General features: G+C 52.9%; 8 protein-coding genes across 8 annotated transcripts; 3 read left to right on the top strand and 5 right to left on the bottom strand.

The window, feature by feature from the left end:
• Positions 1–519: 519 nt before the first annotated feature.
• PG998_003183 (uncharacterized protein) lies at positions 520–2,775 on the bottom strand (the record flags this gene model as incomplete). Its single annotated transcript, XM_066870001.1, has 2 exons — positions 520–2,296; positions 2,348–2,775. The coding sequence occupies 2 exons, from the start codon at positions 2,773–2,775 to the stop codon at positions 520–522; spliced, it is 2,205 nt and encodes a 734-aa protein (XP_066733751.1).
• A 266-nt stretch (positions 2,776–3,041) lies between these two features.
• Positions 3,042–4,615, bottom strand: PG998_003182 (Pantothenate transporter liz1; the record flags this gene model as incomplete). Its single annotated transcript, XM_066870000.1, has 2 exons — positions 3,042–4,170; positions 4,245–4,615. 2 exons carry the CDS (start codon positions 4,613–4,615, stop codon positions 3,042–3,044), a joined length of 1,500 nt encoding a protein of 499 aa, XP_066733750.1.
• A 1,196-nt stretch (positions 4,616–5,811) lies between these two features.
• PG998_003181 (uncharacterized protein) lies at positions 5,812–7,144 on the top strand (the record flags this gene model as incomplete). The annotated part of the gene is made up of 3 exons (XM_066869999.1): positions 5,812–6,255; positions 6,344–6,885; positions 6,976–7,144. The coding sequence occupies 3 exons, from the start codon at positions 5,812–5,814 to the stop codon at positions 7,142–7,144; spliced, it is 1,155 nt and encodes a 384-aa protein (XP_066733749.1).
• A 2,180-nt stretch (positions 7,145–9,324) lies between these two features.
• PG998_003180 (uncharacterized protein) lies at positions 9,325–9,567 on the bottom strand (the record flags this gene model as incomplete). Its single annotated transcript, XM_066869998.1, has 1 exon — positions 9,325–9,567. The coding sequence occupies one exon, from the start codon at positions 9,565–9,567 to the stop codon at positions 9,325–9,327; it is 243 nt and encodes an 80-aa protein (XP_066733748.1).
• A 1,576-nt stretch (positions 9,568–11,143) lies between these two features.
• On the bottom strand, positions 11,144–13,398 carry PG998_003179 (uncharacterized protein; the record flags this gene model as incomplete). The annotated part of the gene is made up of 4 exons (XM_066869997.1): positions 11,144–12,342; positions 12,448–12,520; positions 12,594–13,091; positions 13,369–13,398. The coding sequence occupies 4 exons, from the start codon at positions 13,396–13,398 to the stop codon at positions 11,144–11,146; spliced, it is 1,800 nt and encodes a 599-aa protein (XP_066733747.1).
• Positions 13,399–14,196: 798 nt separating this feature from the next.
• On the top strand, positions 14,197–16,339 carry PG998_003178 (uncharacterized protein; the record flags this gene model as incomplete). Its single annotated transcript, XM_066869996.1, has 2 exons — positions 14,197–15,220; positions 15,279–16,339. 2 exons carry the CDS (start codon positions 14,197–14,199, stop codon positions 16,337–16,339), a joined length of 2,085 nt encoding a protein of 694 aa, XP_066733746.1.
• Positions 16,340–16,675: 336 nt separating this feature from the next.
• Positions 16,676–20,096, top strand: PG998_003177 (uncharacterized protein; the record flags this gene model as incomplete). The annotated part of the gene is made up of 6 exons (XM_066869995.1): positions 16,676–17,389; positions 17,450–18,030; positions 18,423–18,454; positions 18,504–19,413; positions 19,666–19,810; positions 19,884–20,096. The coding sequence occupies 6 exons, from the start codon at positions 16,676–16,678 to the stop codon at positions 20,094–20,096; spliced, it is 2,595 nt and encodes an 864-aa protein (XP_066733745.1).
• Positions 20,097–20,278: 182 nt separating this feature from the next.
• Positions 20,279–21,516, bottom strand: PG998_003176 (carbohydrate esterase family 3 protein; the record flags this gene model as incomplete). Its single annotated transcript, XM_066869994.1, has 2 exons — positions 20,279–21,402; positions 21,483–21,516. 2 exons carry the CDS (start codon positions 21,514–21,516, stop codon positions 20,279–20,281), a joined length of 1,158 nt encoding a protein of 385 aa, XP_066733744.1.
• Between the last annotated feature and the right edge of the window lie 1,753 nt (positions 21,517–23,269).

Genomic DNA, 23,269 nt, shown 5'->3' with positions numbered 1-23,269 from the left:
TCGGATGGCTTCCTGAACCCCGCCCTCTGTATCACATCCCAACGAGCTATTGACCAATATGCAGTCGCTATGGCGTGCTCTCTGACATCCCCCACGCCAGTTCCGTATTCGTGTCGATCGGTCTTTTCACAATACCGAGCCTGAAAAGTCTTACAGCCGATGAACACACGTGATACTAAGTATTCTTTGGGACATCATAATGAGAATTGGAGTGAAGAACGAAATGCTAGATACAGAAAGGCCAAGCTAAGAGCAATGCAGACCGATTCACATCCACATAGAAGCAATGGCTGGCCAGAATCTTTGGCTAAGCTTGATGACCGGTGTGAAAATTATGGCTTTGTGAAATTGTTCCTCGCCATAAGAAATACTGATATGACTGTTCCTAACAGGCTCTCCACTGCCGTCACTGAACAATTTTGTGATACAAGAGGCTAATAGTGTTCTGAACCCAAAGTTATAGTAATTACCATTAGCTGAGGTCTTATCTTCAAATAATCGTCTACAGCATTTGCTTATTCAGACCAAGCAGATCTCGACCTTTTCTGGCCCGAAAAGATCGGCATTCTCTATCCAGAACAGTCCCAGCCGCCGAAACCTCCTGACATCCTTGTTCTCTCCCTCCCCTGACCTAACTTCGCTGAGCAAAAGGCCCTCGACTTCAGTTAACTGAAGACACCAGACGCCCCGACACTCTTCATCCTTGACGTCGAACAACCCTACAGCAAAGCTCCGGTCTTGATTCTCGCCACCCAGCAGATACCGTCCATGCTGATAAATCATGAGCTGTGGCTCAAATACGAACCTTTTCCCGTTAAACATGTTGGTGGGAGCCCGGTGCTCCGGTGGCTGCCAGTCGACCTGAGGACGCCATTTGCGAAGGTTCACTTGTTGATCTGAGACAGCGGCCATCGTTAGGAACCCTCGTATCCGAAGCTCACAAGCCGGCATGTGTAGCACATCGGGCCCGCAGCATGTGTCGTCAGACCATAAGGATGGGGACTGGACGGCGGGGCTGACTCGCACGAAGTCCGGCCTGGTGGCGAACACGGACTGCTTGATCCGCGCTCCGACTGGGGCCCCGGAGGAAGTAACTGTCATGCCAGGCATATAAAAGGGCTCGTAGTCTAGATGGTCAATGGCTCCCTCCACGGCGGCCCAGGACCACGAAGGTGCCCTGACCACCGGCGGTGGGGCGAAGGCTGTCGGACTGGGGCGGGTCAGAGCCGTTGGCTCACTCTCGCGGAACGATGGGCGCCAGAGGAGTCCCCGAACCATGTCAACTTCCCAGATCCCTGCCAAGTAGCGAGACTGTCCTAGGTACGGAGCAACGGACTGGGCAAGGGAACTCAGCGAGGCGAATACATCGTGCGGGTTGCTCAAGCTGCGAGAGGTGAAGTGGCGCAGCATGATATACCAGTGCTCTAGCACAATTTGTTGCTGCTCTTCTGAAGTCTTGCCTAGCAGCTGGATCTCTGGCCGGAAACTAGATGCGGCTTTTACGTCCCCGAGCATCACGCCGTCCATTGGCCTGTTCTCAGTGTGCTCGAGGCGCTCACCTGTTGGACACTGGAACATGATCAAGTCGGTGCCAAAGATCAGTGTCCGTCGGCTAAGCATGCTCTCCTGGAAACACCAACCCCTTGTGCGCGTTGGGCCTTCCGTGGAGGGGCGCGGTGGGAGAGCATAGAGGAAAGGCTCTGAATTGCTGGAATCCAAAGGCAAAGGACACGGCTTGACCGCGCTGGACCGGTCCTTGAGAAACCCTGCTCGAGAATCGGAAGAACTTCCGGCCACGAGTGTTAAAAAGGCGTTGCCATATACTTGGGCCATCCTCTTTGACTCGTGCTCCCAGTCCTCGCCGTCACGTTGGATGATGCATAGGGCGTCAATCCATACGTATCGAATGCCGACAGATCGTGCCACCTCGAAGGCATCTTGATGGGTTTGTGCAAAGCGACTCTCCTTAATGCCTGCGTCTAGAAGGATGGACATGGTTTCGTGCGTAAGCATCAGGAGATCATCACTCTGGGGGCCCCAGCAGTAAGAAAGGGCCATGTACTTTCCCTGTCTGCCAGATGTATTGACCAGTCGAGGACTCGGGCCATCTGCCAGATCAATCACCCGTGTCGGCATCCCGGTGCGTTCAGATGAAAGGGAGGCGCACAAGTCGTGCGATGTGCTGCACTCGTGTGTCCATCTCTCTGTCAATTCTTGGCGTGCCTTCTGGTCAGGGTCGCTCTCTATCGTCGAGCAACGCTCTTCTATGTACGACGCGCCCTTGGAATGCGGCAGACTGCACGGTTAAGTCAGGTGTGTATATACAGGGACAAGGAATAAGACTTACGCAAAAACACTCAAGGGACTCATCACTGAACCGGCAAGAATGCCCAAGGAGTTGGGGATATCGAGTTTCCAATGACTTGACTCCCTTGACTTTGGCAGCAAACCGTCTACGGACGGGACTTCTTTCAGGAAATTGAAATTCCCCACGGCCGTAACGCGATAAAAAGAATCACCACGCTTCCTCATTTCGATTGAATGGTCCACCCACTTCCTCACCTGCTTTTCCCCATACTGCTTCGTCATGGCCGCCAGGCAGACCCGGCAAAATTGGCATGGACCGTCTCCTCGATTGGCCGACTCTTCGAGCACGGCCAAGTCGTCGGCTATAAGGACGGGCTCCTCCTGACAAAGCGCTGCCACCGTAAGGGCATTGCAGCGGCAGCTCCTAGGTTTCGCCAAGGTAGGGTCGCTATTGATAGTCGTGGACATAATTATGTATGTTGAGAAATGCAAGACTATTCTGGACAGAGCGGGGTTTGTAGGGGGATAATAAGCACTATGAGATTCAGCTCAGAGGCGGCAGAAATAAACCGGACAACGTTAAGTTATTCCTGTACACTATTTTATTGTCGTAACACTGCCACCATTATCCGATGTAGTAAGCTTAGGTTGTCCGATTTATCATCGCAGCCTCTCGAAGCCACATGCCATTGTAGCTCAGTAGTAAAACCATGTGCATAGTCCTTTATCTCAGTCTAAGTATCTATCGAGGCAGCCCTTACTTTCTGCGCAACCTCACGGTGGTGCAAGAACCGGATAAGGAAAGCCATGCCGATCTCACCCACGTTCAGGAACACGGTCGTGACAAAGCCCTTGCGGTAGCGCGGCGCCTCGACCTGCTGCCAGATGATGAGCGGCAGCCAAGCCTGCACGACGTAGGCCATCTCGTTCATGGCCGCGACGACGAAGGCGCGCTCCTCGTTGTCGTCGCTGCAGATCTCGTGGGCCCACGCGAAGGTGAGCCCCGAGATGCCGCCGCCCATGGTGCCCAGCACGTAGCACGCCCACTTCCAGCCCGGCGGGATGTCCCAGGCGGCCAGGCTCGAGTTCAGCACGATGAGCACCGTCCCCGCGAACACGATGGGCGGCCAGCGCGCGCCCCGGAACACGGCGTCCGAGGACCAGGCGTAGACGAGCGTGAAGACGACGGCCACGGCCGCCGCGATGGTCGGGTACGAGTTGACGGCGGCCACGCTGTAGCCCTCCGACTTGAGCCAGAGCTGGAAGGCCGGCTGGCTGCCGTAGCCGGACCCGTTGTTGAAGAAGACGTACAGCAGCGTCAGGGCGTAGACGTGCCACGACGTGAAGATCTTCTTGAAAGTGGCCTTGCTGTAGGAGCCGCCGTGGCCGCGGCCGACGCGGCCTTCGTGCCGCATGCGGGTCCGGGCTAGATCCTTCTCCGCTTCGGTCAGCCAGAAGGCGCGCGTCACGTCGGGCACGTCGGGCATGAGGAAGAAGCCCAGGATGGCGATGGGCAGCGAGATGACCGTGTTGATGATGAACAGCCACTGCCAGCCGTGGTAGCCGTTCACACCGTCCAGCCGGTACACGGCCGCCATCAGGTAGCCCGAGAACATGGAGCCGATGGAGCCGCAGGCGTGGAAGATGCAGGACCGCTTCGCCAGTTCATCTTTCCGGTACCAGGACCCGATCACGTACTGCATGCCCGGGTAGAACCCGGACTCGGCCAGCCCGATGAAGAAGCGCAGCACGTATATCTGCGTCGCGTTGGAGCACTGCGTCAGGAGGATGGTCAGGACGGACCAGGTGACCTCGCAAGCCGGGATCCAGATGGAGGGACGGATTCGAGTTAGGAGCATGTTACTGGTAAGGGTATATAGGTCAGAGTCTGCACCACTCACAGTGTCTTTTGACTGTGCAAGGGACCTGGGACTCACCTAGGTATTTCGCCGATCACATATCCCACAGTCCAACACATGGTCATGTAGTTCAGCTGATTCCCATAGAGATCCAGGTCTTCCTTCATCCCGCTGACAAAGGCGCTGCTGATGTTCACCTGGTCGAGATACTTGATGAAGTAACCGAGAGACGCAAGTGTGAGAATGACAGCGTCGAGCTTGTTCAAGAAACGACGCTCCTCGGGGGATTTGTCGAAGGTGTCCCACAGGTAAGAACGCCATGTTTTCTTTACCTGTTTGGAAACCACTGGGACTGAGTCTGAGTTGGTGTCGCTTCCCCGAGTCGAGTCTGCGGACCCAATAGCCACCTTGGTGTCCGCCAGAACCGAGGGGCCATTTTCTGAAGTCATTATCACCAGCGAGGGTCATTCAGACCGACTAGTACATGGAATATGAGCTCGAATTATCTAGCAAAACCTATGGTGTAATAAAGGTCTGGGAATACGTTCCACGGAGACCTATATCTCTACCATTCTACTTCACCGTGCAAGCATGGTCGGTCAGTCAATGATGGATTCTCCTATCTGCAGGCTGATGCCCCTACGATCTCGTAACACACAAGGGTACATCACGCAATATGATAAAGGGCGTTGCTACTGCTGTTGACCCCTTGAACAAGCAGCCACCTGCTCTAGTCGCCCGCATCATGCATAGCTTTCTGCGCGGAGACTCGCCTAAACTGTTATTTACAGTGGAATATTTTCAACAGGCATTCATTCAAAGCGGGTAACAGCCAATGATACGTTCAACGGACATATGCTCAAATTTCGTCGGAATGCAGCCGCTTGGACAACCCCGTAGAACCCCCCTTTTGGGAGATGATGATGTAGCCAACGCCGGGTTGATTTCTCAGCAGTGTTTTTGGAATCACGCAGCAGAGGTTCATTTCTGCCGTCATTGCTTTGCTATTTGTCGTTATCCCATGTGGTCCGCCATCGAGTGTTGTTGACCGTGCATGGCGTGCGGAGATAATTGTAATGACACCAATATTAACCCCAATCACGCCATGCATCACCAAGCACGGGTATTAACTTGGCACATTATCAGCAGCCACCCCGGAAATAACGAATCAAGTTCGCATCATCGACGTCGCATATCACGAATTGGCAGTTCGAGCCAATGAGAAGTGACATACTGTCATTCATTTGGAGCTTTCCTTATCAGTGTGCAGTATTCGTGGCACATTATGATACTTGAGAAGAGGGGAATTACCAAGCCCTGGCGCGAAGAGATCTGGTCCTCTAGGAGCGAGACTCTCGCAGATCCGATTGATCAAAGTTTGGGGTCAAGAAGAGGAGACATCTCGTCAGGTGTGTTATGTATTACAAATGCATTTGGCGAAAAGAACACCGCCCGTTTGTGGCTCTAGAGGAAACCTTTGCCCTCGGTCAAGTCCATTATATTACTTCTATATATCCTAAGGGTAAAACCGAACCTTGGTCACTGTAAAAGAAATCAGATATTGGCTATATAGCTTAACATGCAGCGCTGATATTTCGATTGTCGTCTCTGTCCATCCAAGACTTTGTGATTATCCTTATTTAAGATGGCCCCTGCCCCTATTGCAGACTACATTGTGGACGTCGCGGAGCCAATCAAAGACACTCTTGGTCTCCCCGAGACGACCCTGGCTCGTTTCAAGAAAGGGGGCGTGGATCTATCCAACGGCTATCCCTATCGGCCCTCCCGACCGCTCTATGTGCAGGACGTCCTCAAGATTCGCAGCGAGCCCTGGGAGCACAAGGATGCCGGCGCGCGCGCGGACAAGTCCAAGAGCGCCCTGCTGTCCGCTGCCACCAAGGTTACTGATCTGACGACGCATATTGGCACCGAAATCGAGGGTCTGCAGCTCAAGGATCTGACGGACCAGCAGAAGGATGAACTGGCCCTTCTCATTGCCGAGCGGAGTGTCGTCTTCTTCCGCAACCAAGACATCTCGCCTCACCAGCAGCATGAGCTAGGGAAGCACTACGGTGTAGTCGAGGTGCATGTGCGTAGCTACCGCCCTGTCTGATGAGCTGCGTGCTTTTCCAAGGCTGCCTCTCCCTTGATTATTACTGACACGCGACCTTTCATAGCCTCAAGTACCCCAGGTGCCCGGCGAGCCTGGCGTCTCCGTTATCTGGCCGGACCTGCAAGCCACGGAGCGCAAGGCCGACTTCCGGAACCCGGGCGGGGCGTCGCGGTGGCACACGGACCTGGTGCACGAGCTGCAGCCGGCGGGGATCACGCACCTGCACAACGACACGGTGCCGCCGGTGGGCGGGGACACGCTGTGGGCGAGCGGGTACTCAGCATACGAGAAGCTGTCGCCGGGGTTCCGGCAGATCATCGACGGCAAGCTGGCCGTCTACCGCTCAGCGCACCCGTACCTCGACCGGGACCACCCCGAGGCGGGCCCCAAGTACGTCGAGCGCGTCCACCCGCTCGTCCGCGTCCACCCCGCCACGGGCTGGAAGTCGCTGTTCGTCAACCGCGCCATGACGGACCGCATCGTCGGGCTCGACCGCGGCGAGAGCGACGCCATCCTCAACTACCTGTACGACGTCTACGAGACGAACGTCGACATCCAGCTGAGGTTCAAGTGGACTCCGGGCACCAGCGCTCTTTGGGACAACAGGTAAAGTCCTCGCATCATTTTCCATCCCCCTTTACCAAATTATTAATCACGATGACCACCTTCTACGTACATATGCTAATTGAAACGTAGGATCACCATCCACAATGCGAGCTGGGACTATGGCGGCAAGTACCCCAGGCATGGGACTCGTGTTACGGCTTTGGCTGAGAAGCCGTACTTTGAACCCAATGCCCCCACGAGGCGCCAGGCCCTGGGATTGCTCGATGAAGGGGAGCTGCTTGACGATGGGCCAGCCTAGACTGGTATGAGGCAGAAGTGCTTAGAGAGCATGTTGTTACTGGGGCAGATTGAAAGACACATGAGGTGTGATTTTAGCTGTTATGAAGGAGTATAAGAACACAGGGTATGAGCCCATTAACGCAGGTATAGCCAGAAGGCTGTTATGGCTTTGCCGTTAAATTAAAATGCATTGACAATCGTCTGAGGCATTGTCAAGCCCTCACCCAACTGTGATGTTGAAAATGCCTTCGGTTTGGTGTTCGTGATTCAGCTCATGAGCACAAATCCATGAAATACCTTTGTTTATATTGCATCCCATTTTATGGCTGATTCTAGGGCATCGCCTCATGCAACCCGTGGCTTAGGGGCTAGCCCGAAGTATGTTCCCCAATATTAGCCACAGCCGGCATATTATTAATAGGGGTGGTATCTTGACGGCCTCCTTATCTCACTTTAACGCTAATTCTCACCAGAGCGGTCGCTTGTGAAGGGTTAGGTCAGTCCCGAGCAGTGAGAGCCCTGAAGGAGAGGGTTGAATAAACAAGGAGATACCTCCAACGTGGCTTGGCCAATTACCCCTGAATGTGGCTTTTAATTCCTCGTCTCTATCCCACTCGCCTCTAGCTAGAGAAAATAGCGTGAAAGGAATGAAGAAAATAAGGATATATCTCTAAAGTCTGGTTGAGTGGTATTTACTGATTCATTCCACTGTATCAAGTTATATAACCTGTCCTGGGGTCGATAGTCCGTTTCGTGTTTCCCCTAAATGCAAGGCTAGACGTCCAAGAGCAAAAGACTAGTGGTGATGGTGCCCAAACTTCGGGTTGCCCTTATCGGTACTTGCCTAGAGGTAAACTCAAAGACCCTGCCCCTGAAAGGCTTGTTTGCGCTTGTTCGTCAATACAAAAAGCGTCGCAGGACCAAAGATTTAGGCTCGAGAGGAGCGTTGGGCTCTATGGCGCAGCTCTAGACTTAACTGAACAAATCGCTAAAATATAAGGAAACAAGAGAGTTGACTGAAACGGTACTAACGTTTGTGGAATAGTTACGAATCAGGTCGTAATATGGCGACTTCTCTCCAGATCGCTTCTGATATCCCTTAGCATCTTTTACCCTTTGCTGACCCTGTCTAGCAATGCCTGCGGTGGCATGTTATTGGAAGTCGGACTCTATGCATTATCCTGTCTTCTTAATTTTAAACCCCGTTGTTTATAAGCTACTATAAGTTTTATTGCAATTTACGTTGTTCCCAGCCGTCCTGACCTACACCCCCATGTGACGATGGGACACTATGGCGCTATCCTGAGTGACGGAGTTAGGGCCCGGGCTATCGCCCTGAATACGGCCTCGCTCAGTTCGGCCGTGGTAAATCCGTGAAATGGGGGACGTGTTAATGGTGTACTCCAAATACCACGGCGTGGCATAGGCCGTAGTAGGTGCTACAGTCACGGTCTTTCACGAGACAGGATGGTTTCCAGAATGAGGGTAATTCTTTCTCGCTCTCGACCGTTTGGCCGGATCTCTTCGCTAGACTACTTCGCCCAAGCATAGCCGTCGATTGTGGCGCTCGAAGCATTGAGAACATTAACATGGTCAATGCCAGGACCCCGACTGGAGGACTAAGAAGGGGTCGCTAAGGGCGTCGCCTTCCAGTCGGTGCCAAAACATAGACCGGCGCCGGGTTCGCATGCAAACATTGTGATTGGTTGTTTCTACGGGAAGGTACTGGAGAATCCGTGGCCATACATCATAGACTTCTTCTTGATGTTGAATGGGCAGTATCGTAATATCACATAACTGAAGTCAAGGCAATACGGGCAAGTATTGTGATCGATCGAATGCATTCATGACTTGGCCAGTCTGGGGTTTGCTATGGTAAAGACCGTTTGGACCCCCCTTTGGAGGGGACCCTTCCTCCAAAATCGCTATCAGATACTCTCCCCCGCCTCGTAAATGATAGCAGAACACTAGTCAGTGTTTCTCATTCTTTCCCTTTCCAACGAAGCCAACTGTCGACAAACGATTGGCGGTGCCCTGTTGTCTGTCGCGAAGTTGAATCATTGCACGCGAACGAATTTAGCAGTCGCCACCCTGGCAGTAGCAAACGTTGTTGACGCAGGTACCGTAGCCTCCGCGGCACTGTACAAGGTATTACCATCATCAGCGTTGTTATAAGAAACGGCATCACAGCGGAGGTGTTCATCCGTCTCCTTTACCGCCCGGGGAGAAGTAATAGAGAGGAATGGAAGGCAAACTTACGGCGCAGCACTGGCCTGGGTCGTTGGAGGCGCAGGGGATCGAGCGTCCGAAGATTTGGGCACCGCCGTGTTCCAGTCGCTGGACGAGGCTGGACTCCTTGACGCCAGCGGCCGCGGTCTCGGGGAGGGCGACGGACATGGCGAGGCCAATGAAGGCAGCAAGAGTGGCGACGGTGAACTGCATGTTTGCGGTGGTGTTTTGGAGTTTGTTTGACTGGTACTGTGAGCTAGGACTGGGGAGTTGGATGAGGATGGTGAGAGACTTTTTGGGACACTGAAGGCCCTGATAGTCAGGTTTATATATTGCTCCAGCGAGTCTCCAAGGTGCACAAAGGCGCACTCACTACGCAAGCTAGCTGTGTTTTCTCCGGACAGGCGTACCAAAGCTTATGAAGGAGTTTGCGAACACCAGCCTACAAATTTCCGCTAAGATCTCCGGGGACAAGGGTTCGGTGTCAGAAGTCTTCCAACCACAACGTTGAAGCCATCTGCCCGCTCTCTCGTGAGAAGGCATTCTCGTGAAAAAGGGGTTTTCATGGAAGGCATGCTTGCTGCCGAAGTCAGCTTGGATCGGCATAGTCCTGGCCAATTTGCCCCATTCCAAGTGGTGTGTATCCATGCACCTCGTAACTTCGACCACTTAGAATAGATAGTGTGGATAGGCATGACAATGTGAGACTATATGCTGACTGTGCTGTAGTGCTCTATGTGCTCTTCGTAAGGCACGCACCCAACTCCGGTTCTTCCATCATCCCCTATTGGCTTGCTTACAATTGCCGGCAATTAATCCGCTGTTGCAATCGTATACATCGATGACGTTTGTAGTATCACGAACAACATTTGCATACAGACTATTACAATTGTTGACGTTTAAACAACGAAATAAAGTTCGCACGACGCTATCAAAACTGTCATGCGCTTCAACTGCGCCGATCATGGGCACAATGGGTGTAGGCTATTCTTCCTCTCAGTGACATGTACGCGTTTATGCGTTTACGACACTCGCAGAAGCCTATGTGATCGGGTGCACCGGGTGTGAAAGCCTTCAAGATTGACACGAAGCGGCGAAAGAAACCGGCGATCGAGCACGGCTATCACAAGACTACACAAGTAAGACCTGAGACAACAGTGGCAATTATTTGTTGATCTTGGTCGACGCGTGTTCAACACTGAGTGGGTACGTGCATCATGGACTTGATGAGGGGGGAGGGCAAGCCTGGTGATGACTCGATCCTCTGCTTTTGAGAGTTACAGTTCACTGTTGGAGAAGGTCGAGTCAGAAGCACGAAAAGTAGTTCCTGGATATTAGGCATGTTCTTCGGGACATGGTATGAGGAACCATTCTCGATTTACCCACAGCAACACGCACCCTCAAGCTGGTCCACGGTCTGGCATAGTGAAAACACCTGGTACGGCGGGCCACCAGGGCCTAGAAGAGAAGATCAAAAGAGTGTGTATTCGATGAAGATCTGACTGAAGGCTGTCCAGCAGCTGATGTGCCTTTTATACCCTAGCTGCATGCACGCAGCCGCACCGCCCCTGCTACAATAGGTGTGCAAACGCGGGCGCGGCCGCCGTGGCCGGCTCCAGGATGACACTGCGGGTCCTTTCCTCCTACCCCGACAGCGTTTCCAACGCCGGCGGCTCAGGACTCGGCGGGGGAGCGGAAGGAGGAGGGGCCGGGCGGAGCCCAGCAGAAGCGAGAAGTCTTACAGCAACGACCAGGTTACCGCCAGAATGGGCATCGCCATCCCAAGTGCTCACTGGACGTATTGGCCCTCAGCCACATTCTTCTTCTTATCGTCACTCCCGCCCCTGCTCTGGTTGGGGTGCGTCGAGCTGTATTCGCGCGAGCCCGGGGCGCCCTTGGACCCGTCCACGCAGCCCTTGTCGCCCCAGACGGCGTCGGCCGCAGCCTGCCACATGGTCTGGGGGCTGTTGATGTTGTCGTACGTGTAGAACAGGCGGCAGTCTGCGGCCTGGTACGCGAACTGCAGCGGCGTGTCGTCGTCGCCCTCCTGGTACGCGTTGCGGAAGTTGACGCCGCCCTTCAGCGGGAGCGGGAAATCGGCCAGCGGGAGCGGCACGCTCGCCTGGTACTTGGCCAGCTGGTCCTTGGTCAGGAGGCTCGGCTGCCTTTGGAGCATCGCGGTGGAATCGTTCACGCAGGCCTGGATCGTGTCGAAGGCGTAGTATTGCGCGCCGCGCACTCCGCCCATGATCTGCATGGGGCCCGTCGCGGGTCGCCCACCGAAGGCCACGGTGCGCACGCCGCCCACGTTGGTCATGAGGTTGACAAAGGTCGTGCAGGTCGACGCGCAGAAACCGTCGCCCACGATCAGGATATCGAGCGCGTCGTACGGCGGCGTCGTGGGGTTCTGTTTGACGGCGCCGAAGCCGCGGATGGGCCTGTTGGTCTGCGACCAGACAGAGTAGTCGAAGTTGGCGAAGAGCGATGAGACGGACACACCGAGCTCGAGGGCGCCGTTGCCAAGGAGGTCGTCTACCGACGTGAAGCGGGTTTTCTGGTCGGGCGCGACCTGCCCCCGCCAAGCAAAGGGACCAGCCAAACCGGCGTCCTGCGCGCTTAGGGAACCTCGAATGCGGGCCACGTTGTCGACGGCGTCGTTGCGGCGGAATCGGGTCGCTGAGTAGGGCAGCTTGTCGGGGAAAAAGAGGCGGAACAGATCGAAGGCCCGGTGGATTACGCCGCCGGGGTTGCCTGACACATCGATGATCAAGCGCTTGCGGCCGGACTTGATGGCGTCAGACACCAGCTTAGTCGCCGTGTCAGCAAAGACTTTCGATTGGTCTTTGGGCAAATCATCGTCCTGGTTGAAGGTCGTGATGGCCATGACAGCCGTCGTGGCGTCGAGGTTGAATCCCAAGATCTGATTGTATGGGTCGCTGATTTCCGGCCTCGGGTAATTGTTGGGGACCGACTTCGCCGGGGGCGAATCTTTTCATTGCCACTGTCGTTGTCTCCATTTTCGTCGTGGTCGTCGAAGAGGGCCCCAGTGGTATACCAGAATTGGGGCGGCAGGGTGTCACCCTCGGGACGTACGTCGCGTTTCGTCGTCTTGGACTGCCTCGTACAGAAGGTCGAAAAGACGCCAGCGGCTGTATTTGCCGCCAAGCTGTTTCCTGCGTAATACGATGCGAGCGTGTCTAGTGTTACCTTGGTGCCGTTGGCAAAGCCGAGCACAGTACTATTGCCCCCGGCCACAAGCGGCTGTTGGCGAAGGCCCCATTGTAGGATTTGTTATCGCCACGGGCCAGCCTGGCCTGCGAGGGGAAGAGCGAGTTCCAGTTTGCGTCGGGATCTTGGCTACTCTGGCTCTTGGAGAGGGTGTTGAGGTAGTCATTGGCCTTCTGCCCGTTGATGGTTGTCACCGGCGACACCTTGATTGTCTTGGAGCTGATAAAGGGCCCGTCGTGATACATGTAGATCGCGGGCACGGCTAGACCGTCGGTGGACGCCGATATGAGCACGCCATCGCGAGAGAAGCCAAAGAGACTCGTCGAGCACAAGCCGACGGAGAAGTGCCCGTCGTTGGCCGATGAAACCAAACTTTGAATGGCGTTGTCGAAGTCGTACTGGCTCGAGAACTTGGTCTGGGCGATCTTGTCCAACCCGCCCAGGATGTCGACCGCTGGGTACAGGTAGCCCTTCGGGGGCGCCTTGAGGGACTCGAGGGTAGATTGGAACTGGATGTACTTGCGTAGCTCGGTGAGGAATTACCCGGCCAGGTTCGCGTCGAAGGGAAGTGCGGTCAGGCAGTTCTGCGCCAGCTGGCCGGGAACGATGATCCCATTGCTACCTGCTTTTTGGGACCGAATGGTCTGGTCCAACGTGGTGCAGGCATCACCCTGAGCCCGTGGTTCTATCTCCAATAGGGGGGTCGCTGCGACCCCTGCGAGGTGCAGAGCTGAGACGAGTGAAAACTTGTTCCACATCTGGTTAATTCGAGATTGAACTGGTTACAATGATGAAGGTGGGTTGTCGGGTAGTCATTTTCCAGTATCGGGATAGCCCCTTCATATACTCGTAATCGCTATTGACGCAAGGCAGAAACCGAGAATTTGTTCTGTTGTGTTTTAGAGAAGGCATTTTTCATCAAATGCATCTAATAGGAGGCTGGATCACTGAGCCACAGCCTTTGGCTGAGCAGACCCTTCTTGGAGAACCATCAGCAAACATATATCACACTAGGTATCCGTACATGATTACCATGTACATTCGCTGTCAATATAGCAAGTGGCGCCGGCATACCAGCCGTCTGACTTTCTTATTTCTTCCATTTTCACCTCCTTATTTCGGCATATTACGTAGGAGACTACATCGACGCCAAGAATAAACATTAGCTGCCGATATTTTCAGACAATTGGTCCCAGTTGTGGCTGCTACTTCCCGTGGGCTGCCGTCTGACGTCAGACGGATAGTGTCACACAGAACCAGGCTACCTGCGCAGTGTCCCTCAGCTCTGTCTGGCCTACATGGAACTCCCACCCGGCTTCGCCCATGCGTGATACGTCACCTTACTACTACGCCTCTGCGGCTGGCTTGCATCAGCGGGTGCCCATCCAACCATGCCTCTGGGTTTGGCGCTGCTCCACCATTTATTCATCGTATTCATACTATAAATGGTTCTGTTGGGTAGTACAATTACCTGTTGTGGCTTGCCAAGAACCACAGCCATCAAATTGTCCTAAGGCTTTTATTCAGACTGAAGAAGATCGTAAAACATGTTGAGGGTTTCCGTTTGCGGGTGCCTCTTGTAACAATTTCCCCAAGAACCAGAATCAAGTCACCATGGCTGATACTGAGGCATCCCCGCGAAACGCTTCGACTGATTGTTTGCGAAGCAGCATTGATCTCACTGTGGACAGAGACTCCGCATCATCCATTCACAGCAGCAGAGGAAAAGACAGCAACCCAGCCGGCCCATCAGCACAGAAAGTTTCAGGATGGCGACTTGTAATTCCTGGAGTTATATTCATTCTTGGATGCATCGGGTGTGTTGCCGGGGCTACGATTCTACGCTCTCGGCACTCGGGGCCTACTGAGGTCCCTGCCATCTTCGAACTTCTTTGCAACGATGACGACAAAAGCGATCCCGCTGAGCAGAAATTCGCTTTGGATCTGACTTTCGGAAGATTTACCTTCGCCCAGGCCAAGTCTATTGACATCGCATGGGATACTGTCATTGGCCAGGGAGGCCGATTCCTGCATGGCTGGATTCTCTACCGTTACGTCTTGTATCCCTTGCTAGTGGTGTTGATGGAGCATTACGCAGTGACCAGCGACTTTTATATAGTCCTGTCTTTCTCTCGGACTTCATTCGAGACACTTTGGGCCCTAATTAAATCCATATTCCGACAAAGGAGTATTACGACCTTCCTATGCACATGCATGATAATCTTCACACTCGGATACACTCTTCTTTTTTCGGTCATATGGAGCGCCGCCACTGGGTACGTCAGTCTGTCCCAAAACTTCTACCCAATGCCAAACGCCGATATCGTTGGCCTCAACTCCCCGGACTTGACTTTGTGCTGGGAGTTGGACGGTTCCCGACTTGGACAGAATAACCGCTTGGTCGAGACTGGACCAAGCTTTGCAGATGTGGGCAGCTTCACGAAGAGTTTCACAGCCATCGACCACACGAAGAATAATTTAACTTCCCACATATGTTTCCAAAATAAGATACTGCGTTTAGCGGCTAGTGGATGGCGTGATAATAGTACGCCTACGACTGTCTGGGACTATCTGGCCGCGACAGGTGATGCAAATAGTTTGGGTAACAGTTCGCTCAACTTCAGGAGCATACGCGACTGTGAGTGTCATTACTTCCTTATCCCGTACCCAAATCTGGAAATACTTATAGTGCTCAGATGCCCTCACAGCTCAGACTTTGCGGATGGCTGTTAGCGGACAACTTCCACGCCAAGTAACGGAGGATACCCCCGCAACCCCCGTCGCAGTTCAGTCCTTGCCCTACACACAAACGTTCTGGCCTGCCTCATGGTGGGAAAACATGTTCAAGAAGATCGAAAAATGCAACAAGAATGACAAGAACGAGATAGATCATGTTCCATTCGAATTTCCTGGGCTTGCGCTTTCGATTAAGTTGCCACAGTATTACTCCATAGACGACACTATCCAGGGGACCGATCTAAGGGTGACTTCATTCAATGAGACAGGCCTAGGCAAAGAACCTTGGGACATATTTGCGCGCAATGATTCGACACCGGTCGGCAGTGATACTTTACGGCTCCTGCCGTACAACTCAACCATATGGATTAACAACACGGCCATTAAGCTAGACGCGCCTTTTCTTGACGTCGGCCACAGTTGCTATAGCCCGTCCGCATTCACGGATCTGGGCAACTGCGTATGTTACAAGGGAAACCCGATATCTGTGGAACTATTGTCGAAGAGAAGGGCGGTTTGCAGAGCGGTGCCTGGTATTGTGTGGGGCTTCTCGTCCTATCTCACCAGTCTCGGGCTCTACCTTGAGTCTGCATGGATGGCGTGTTGTGCAATATCCTACGGTTTATTGCTCGCATCCAGTCGAATCTTGAGGAAGAAGCTCATTTTCACGACGTCAACCAAGCGATCAGTCATGGAACTCTCCAGGGCCATTAATGACACAAAAGGTACTGGATTGGATCAACTTGATGAGAAGCAGCTGGCCTCCAAGCTTAAGGGCACAAGTTTTGGTTACCAAAGATATGGGTTGTCTCAAGGACGTGACGACGCCTGCGACTCGTCAGACATGCATTTGGTGGCGAGTACACCGAGTAAAGAACTGGAGTTAAGCGATCTTCACAATACCAAGATTGAAACGGCGACACAGAAATTCAGAGACATGCTTCGGAAGAATAGAAAGAGAAAGCCGTCACCGTCTGAGGTATACGAGGACCTGAACTGGCGACTCTACGGTGCAGCATGAAAAGTGTCTATCTGCTAGGCTAAGCATTACTGAAGGACCTTCTCAGCATTTAGTTATAAATAAGAAGAAGTGGAAGCAGTTGAGATACTCGACGTTGTAGTAGACGAGTTCCCTTGATGGCAGGTTTGGCAGTTGTGTCAAAGCTACCCAATGCAGTCAGCAAATAACAGACCCCGCTATGCGGTGATCAGCCCAATAGACTGAGAAGACTCGCTGTGAGATTCCCCGCAACTTGTATGCCTGTTTCTAAAATCTGACAAAATCTGAAGGAAACAGCAGATCTGTTGTTTTCAGATCTGCAATACACTTGGCTTAACATATCGAAATCACTCTGCTATGGCTGACCCGCTATCCTTGGCCGCTTCGGTCGCGGGTCTTGTGTCACTTGGCATCCAAGTCGCCAGCGGCATTAGTCAGTATCTCGACGCCGTGAAGTGCCGAGACGATGAGCTAGGCGCCGCCCGGCGGCAGAACGAGCTTCTCACGAGCACGCTTGCTATCATCAAAGAAACGACCAGCAAACTCGATTCGGTCTCTCCAGAGGCAGCAGCCGTCATCAAATCAAACATTGAGTTTCACCAAACTAGCTTGAACGCGCTAGAAAGCTTCGTCGCCGAGCAGTTGGGAAGCACTGATGTCAAAACCTGGCGATCGCGGCTTAAAGCCAAGACTGGGAAACTGCATTATGCTTTGGATCGCCCCAAACTCCAGCAGCTGTGTACGCGCGTGGGCCAGACACAGTCGACGCTGCAACTAGCCATTGACGGATTAGGATTATCTGTCGCCGCAGCTACCCATGAATCAATCGCAAAGATTAACCATCGCATTCCTGAATTACAAGCGACCACCAGCCAAGTACCTGCTAGAAGCCGAGCCTTATCCGATCAACTGGGCCACACCGAGGACGCCTTGCAATCGTCGCTCAATGTCCAGTCCGAGTATCTCGCGTGCATTCAGGACCAGGGCTCAGACCTTGTCGACAGAATAGCTGGCATTGAACGACATATACAGAGACTCTCCACCGTCGACTCTATGGAGGATGATGATACGGTAGGTCGGCGTGGACCTATTCCAATCCATGACACCCCAACTAACCCTAATTCAATCCAGGGACATCTGGCAAGGACAGTTACTCGTCTGGTCGCCAAGCCGGCGGTCTTGAGAGACGTCTGCGACGTGCTCCCATCACGATATGCAATGCTATCGTCATTGAGAAACAGCAGTCCCTGCATATGTGCTCATCGGAAGCAGATACGCCGCAAGTACTTTACACTCGGCTCTTTGTACTTGTACAGTGAGCTGGCTACCAAGGGCCATCTGCCACACTGCCCTATGTCGAGGAAGGTATCTCCCGAACAAAGATGGCAGTATGGCTTCAGGTACACTGGTCTAACGCGGCTTATTAGAGCTGCAATTGGGATCTCGTTTGACATGAGTTCAGGAGCTGGAGGTGGGAGTATCGCTCCGCAATTCTATTACTATCCGACAGTCGACGAGAAAAAGGACAATGCTTTCCGGATTCTTGACTTGATATCACACATTCGATATGACTGGAGCTCAGAGACAAAAGTTGTTCTACATCAAAAAGCAATGGGGCAGATTATTCGGCTTTTCGCTGACGGAAAGGCCTCGCCACTTTCAGTCAACTACAATAACGCATCACTTATTCACGCAGCGTTCCGTGCCTACACGTGAGTATTCCTATAGCAAAGTTTGAAAGTGTCCAAACAATCTAAGCTAACGGAAGAAAAAGTAATGCATTCCTAGAATCTTCTCTACTAATGGAAATTGTGCAAATCTTGGTGCTTCATGGTGCACCGCCCATATCCTACGATATCCGGGGAGGGTGAGCAAAGTGGTAAAACATAAATTGGCATATACTTCAAAGCTAATCGATAGATAGGGCGCCAGGATTCTACGCAGATGACCGACATTTCATGCATTATACCCGTGGTTGGATACTTCAATCGTACTCCGCCAACTTGGAAAGTTTGGCCGTGATTGCTGAAATTGAAGGGGGAGCAATGCCGATGACATTGAGCTCTGAATTGAGTATAACACCGCTCTATGGAACTGAATACAGACAATTGGCACAGTCACCGTCTTTGGCAGAAGGTATATGACATTCACATAAAATCGCCCTTACACAGCTAACTGTCAATAGCATGCGGTTGCGGTCCGCTGAGTATGGCGATCTTGGCAAAGGATACGCAGCTTGCCAAGTCACTTCTGGAGAAAGATCCTACCTCAATAAAGGAGGCCAATTTCTTTGGACATACACCTTTACACATTGCTGCGTGCAACAATGTATTGCCGGGTTTTCCTTTCGTTCTACAAGCTGCAAAAACAGCTAATTTGCTGAAACAACAAGACAGCAGCCATCAAACTCCGCTTTCTGCCGCCTTGATGGGAAGCCAAAGAATATGCACTACATCTCACGGCCAATCGGAATGCATCCAATGTGGATGCTCAGACTCTTTAGCAATGCTTCTAGAGGCTGGTGCCAGTATTGGCGATGCAGAACTGGGTAAACTCAACGAGTTTCGATTCAATATACCTTTGCGGGGATGGAGGCTTTTCCTCACCCAACTCAAGGCTCAACGTGAAGGTCTCAAGGAAATCGCCCTTTGTCATCCTTGGGCTGTGCAAGAGTACTTGGGCATAATTCAATCTGTCCAGGTTCTGAACTTACATGCTCTTGCAGTCTACAAGGCTCTCCGAAAGCACGGGATTCACGGTCCCGAGGACATGATTCCTTCCGACTATTCTAAGGGCCAGACTATTTACGACGAGGTCCCTATCTATTATACTTCATTCTTGGACATAACCTTTCAGTTGGGATTTCAAGATATTGATCTCGACGTTCAATATGGAATTCCAAGATTGTGCACAACAGTTCTCTCGAGCCAAATCGCCTGGCTCATAAAGCAAGGCGCCGATCTGGAGCGGCAGATCTGGTCTTCAGACGACGACCTGCAGACACCAGATATTGGAATTTTCAGCGCGCACTACGTGTTATACACAACCAGCATATACTATTCTCATCTATTGCCCACGTTGAACCAGCCCAGGCTGTACGTATACGACACTGATGAGTTGGCTCGAATCACAGCTGCGGTGCTGCCAATTAGCCTCTCCGACTCCTGTTGGTGTGCATGCTCTGCAACAGGCTGCACGCCATTCATATACATGTTGAAGCGTCAAGAAACAACAATGTCGGAGTTTTACCCTCCTTGGTTAAGGCAGGGACATATTGCAGACATCGATTTCACCATGATCTTTCACGGGTTTCCAAAGGAGATTATCAAATCACTATACTTAACTAGCATGAGGTTCATTGGGTTCTTCACTCTTGATCTCACCCATACTTGCTGTAATGCGGAAGCTGTTTGCAGCCAGCAGGAGCCTTACGAGGCCAGAGATCGAGATGAAGTCGAAGAAATCCAGCAAGAAGAAATGGAACTGATCAAGGTACTCGACATCATGGTGGACGAGTTTCAGGGGCAGAATTGACGACGTTTCGGGCGACGCTACGCAACTCCAGGTATGCTGGCAGGACTACTGGACCAACCGCGTACCGGAGGTCCTGCAAAAGCTGGAGGATCAGAAGATGACGCTAGCGGAGCGGCAATGCGCAGAGCTAATCGGTGTGGTGTGGAAGGGTAACGAACCAGTAGATAAGACTGGCAACCCATACGAGCCTGACACATCCGACCACTGGTGTTATGAACTGGATTTAATCACGGGTCCTATGTAGACAAGAGGCTTTGTAGACAGGGAAAGGACATCATGGTTGTATTTCAAAATCAAGGTATCACACCTTCATTGGCCTTTTTGTAGTAAAACTTGAAAAGCTAACCCCTAATTATGTGGGTAGAGCTGACAACGGTGCCAGGCTGCGCGATGTTTTATTAGGAAGCGAGGGTCGGCTACTCTCGACTACAACAAGAAATACACTGCAGCACCCATCATGCTCGCAGTGACGAAAGCATGGAGTTCGTAGGCCACCGAGGAGCCGGCCTTTACCGGGCCGGTGGGTTTGGCACCACCAGTCTTGTTTGTAGGTGTAGCTCCTTTGGTGGAGTTCTGCTTCTGGCCGGGAGTGCTACCCTTCTGACCGCCCTTGCCGCCCCTGTTCCCGCCCGTCGCCGGTTCCGTGGCATTCTTGGCTGGCTGGCCCTTATGACCTCCCTTCTTGCCGGTGGCCGGCTCAGTGGCGTTCTTGGCCCCGCCGTGATGGCCACCCTTCTTGGGCTTGCCTCCGGTGGCGGGAGCGGTGCCGTTCTTGGCCGCGCCGCCCTGGTTCTTGCCTCCCTTGTTGTGCTTGTCGGAGCCGGTGTCGGCGGCGACGGCCGCGGGCGCGGTCAGGAAGCCCTTGGTCTGGGCCTCCTGGATACCCTTGAGCCAGACCTTGGCCATCTTGGCGTAGCCGGCGTCGTTGGGGTGACGCGAGTCGCTGAGGTCGGTCGTGGTGGGGCCGTCGGCGGAGCGCATGTCGACGAGGACAAACTTGGCCTTCTTGGCCGCCATGTCGGTCGCCAGGACCTGGTACTGGGTGTTGACGCCGACGCGGCACTTGTCCTGGTCGGCGTCCTTGGTGGCGAGGACGGTGGCGAGCACGACGGTGGCGCCGGGGCTGTCCTTGTAGATCTCGTCGATCATGGCGCCGACACTGGTGCCGGCGTCGGGGACCTCACCGCCCTTGTTGCAGTTGTTGGTGCCGGCGTCGAGCAGGACCAGGTTGGGCTTGAACTGCGGCGTGGCCTTCTGGACGGCCTTGGCGATCTGGCTGATGACGAAGCCCGAAGTGGCCTCGACCTGGTTGTTGGCCAGGTCCTTGCCGTTCTTGCGCGAGCCCACCATCTCGGCCGTCGTGCCCTGCGCCTTCAGCAGGTCCAGCAGGTCCTTGCGGTAGCTGTCGCCCGTCGTCGAGCCGACGCCGAACGTCACCGAGGCGCCGACCGGCATGATGCGCAGCGGCACGGCGTCGGCGCGCTTGAAGTGCAGGCTGGTGACATCGAGGTAGGGAACGTCGGAACCGGAATCAGCAGACGCAACCAGTGCTGTGATGCCCAATATTCTTGTTAGTGCCCGTTACAAAACAGCTAGAAGAGGGTAGTTACTACAAGGAACTTAGACTTACCGTGTGCTGCAATGAGAAGAGAAGCCAGCAACATGATGTTGAAATAGTGGAAACCACCAAAAAGTATTACAAAGAAACAAATGGAGAAAAAGATGAGATGCCAAGAGGATTGACAAGAAGATCGAACAGTGACAAGCAGGCGCAACCGAGCTATATAAACAGCCAAGAAATGTCCTGGGGAACTGGGCCGTGGGCGCAGAGTGTCTGGACCGCAGACCGGTCTCACGATAGCCCCTGACCCCTGCGTCGATCATGCAAACTAGCACCCCTGCGGGTTTCATTGGGGCAGGCCTGCACGCCGGCGAAGGCGACTCAAGACCCTGCCATCTCCGACAAACTCTGTGTCAGGACATGAGCTTGGTTAGCTTATTTCTATAATTGCTTCCGTCGTTCGTCCTGCCTTGGCGTTCTCGTTTTACCTGGTGGATGGAGCGGATCCGGCGCCGAGGAGCCCGTTCAGTCGCCAGCCGCCGTCGGACCCTCTGCAGCACTCGGAATGGACATCGCCCTGCTGGCCAATGAGGAAGGGAACTCATATTAGTACGAGGGTGTGATTGGTTTCGAAACGGAATTATTCGGTGATGATCGTTCGGTCGTTGGGAGGATAGTTGGGGGACTGTGGGGGGAACACACGCATTCTGATGCGACTCGATCTTCATAAAACCGGTCCCCATCCCCAGGTAAATGGTTCGAGAGATTTCAAAACATTGAAAACATCGTTCTGGTTGTGTTGCATGTTTTCTAGGCGCGGCGTGGATGGTCCATAAATACAGATAACTCGGTGGTCAGAGGAGTGAACAGAAAAACAACACATTTCCAAAAATACATTAGGCTCCTGCTCGCATCCTAAAGGCGCACCTAAGATCGAATTGTGCTTAGGGACTTGAAGACAGTTAGTATTGTCTTTAGGGAGTCATGTTTTGCGCGCGGTAGGCAGATTGACTATTCCAGTCCCTGTCGAAATAGAGCTGAGTGAAAACTGCGGTAAAGGCTTACGTACCAACATCAGGTTCAACAAGACCGTGGACGTGACATGGGTATTCCTATTGTAGCATCTCATCTAGAGTCCGGCGGTGTGGTAGATGGTCTCCATGTGGTTGCTCTTTACCCTCGTGACAATAAAAAGGGGGCCAAACACGACCGTGCAGCCCCATCGCAACCAGAACCACATAAGCCCGTATCAATATTAACCGAGTGTCTTCTGGCCGTTTCATGACTCAAGACGCCGGGTCATAAATTGTGAGAAGGTTACAACTGCGGCCATCGTGACTACCATTTCTATTACTGGTTCCCCAGGTTGCACTCATGCAAGGTCTTCACATTAGAACGCAATGCATATATGCGAACCACTATCTCGAGAGAGAAAAATGATCTCCATTTTGTGTCTGTGCACCAATGCAAGCGTATTGTATGGTACGGCATGCGGTTCTCCTATCTATACGCATTGACGCCTATACGTATCTATGTATACTCGAGTTCATAAGTAATAAAAGGCGGGTTGGGGTCGGTATATCAAGTTGGTTACGGTAAAGTTACTTATGTAAATCACGATAACCTTCAATGAACCATTATTCGTCTTCCTTACTTCCGTCTCTATTGCTTCTTCCAAGTGACACTAAACAGGCTGGCCCAAACGATGTAAAAGACTCGAAAGGAGCAAGCCTTTTCTCAATAAACGAAAGACCATGCAGAAGTAATGATGTGCCACCAATCTTTAATCTCCAGAGTGGTAGGAGCCATATTGGCTGTGTGCCATAAAGTGGCAGACATGCCCAGTCAGAGCCAAT

This window comes from Apiospora kogelbergensis (assembly GCF_038363985.1).
Source record: "Apiospora kogelbergensis strain CBS 113332 chromosome Unknown utg000002l_segment0_segment0, whole genome shotgun sequence".
Lineage (NCBI taxonomy): Eukaryota > Fungi > Ascomycota > Sordariomycetes > Amphisphaeriales > Apiosporaceae > Apiospora > Apiospora kogelbergensis.
The sequence above is the reverse complement of the archived record's forward strand: the minus strand, read 5'-3'. Positions and strand labels throughout refer to the sequence as shown.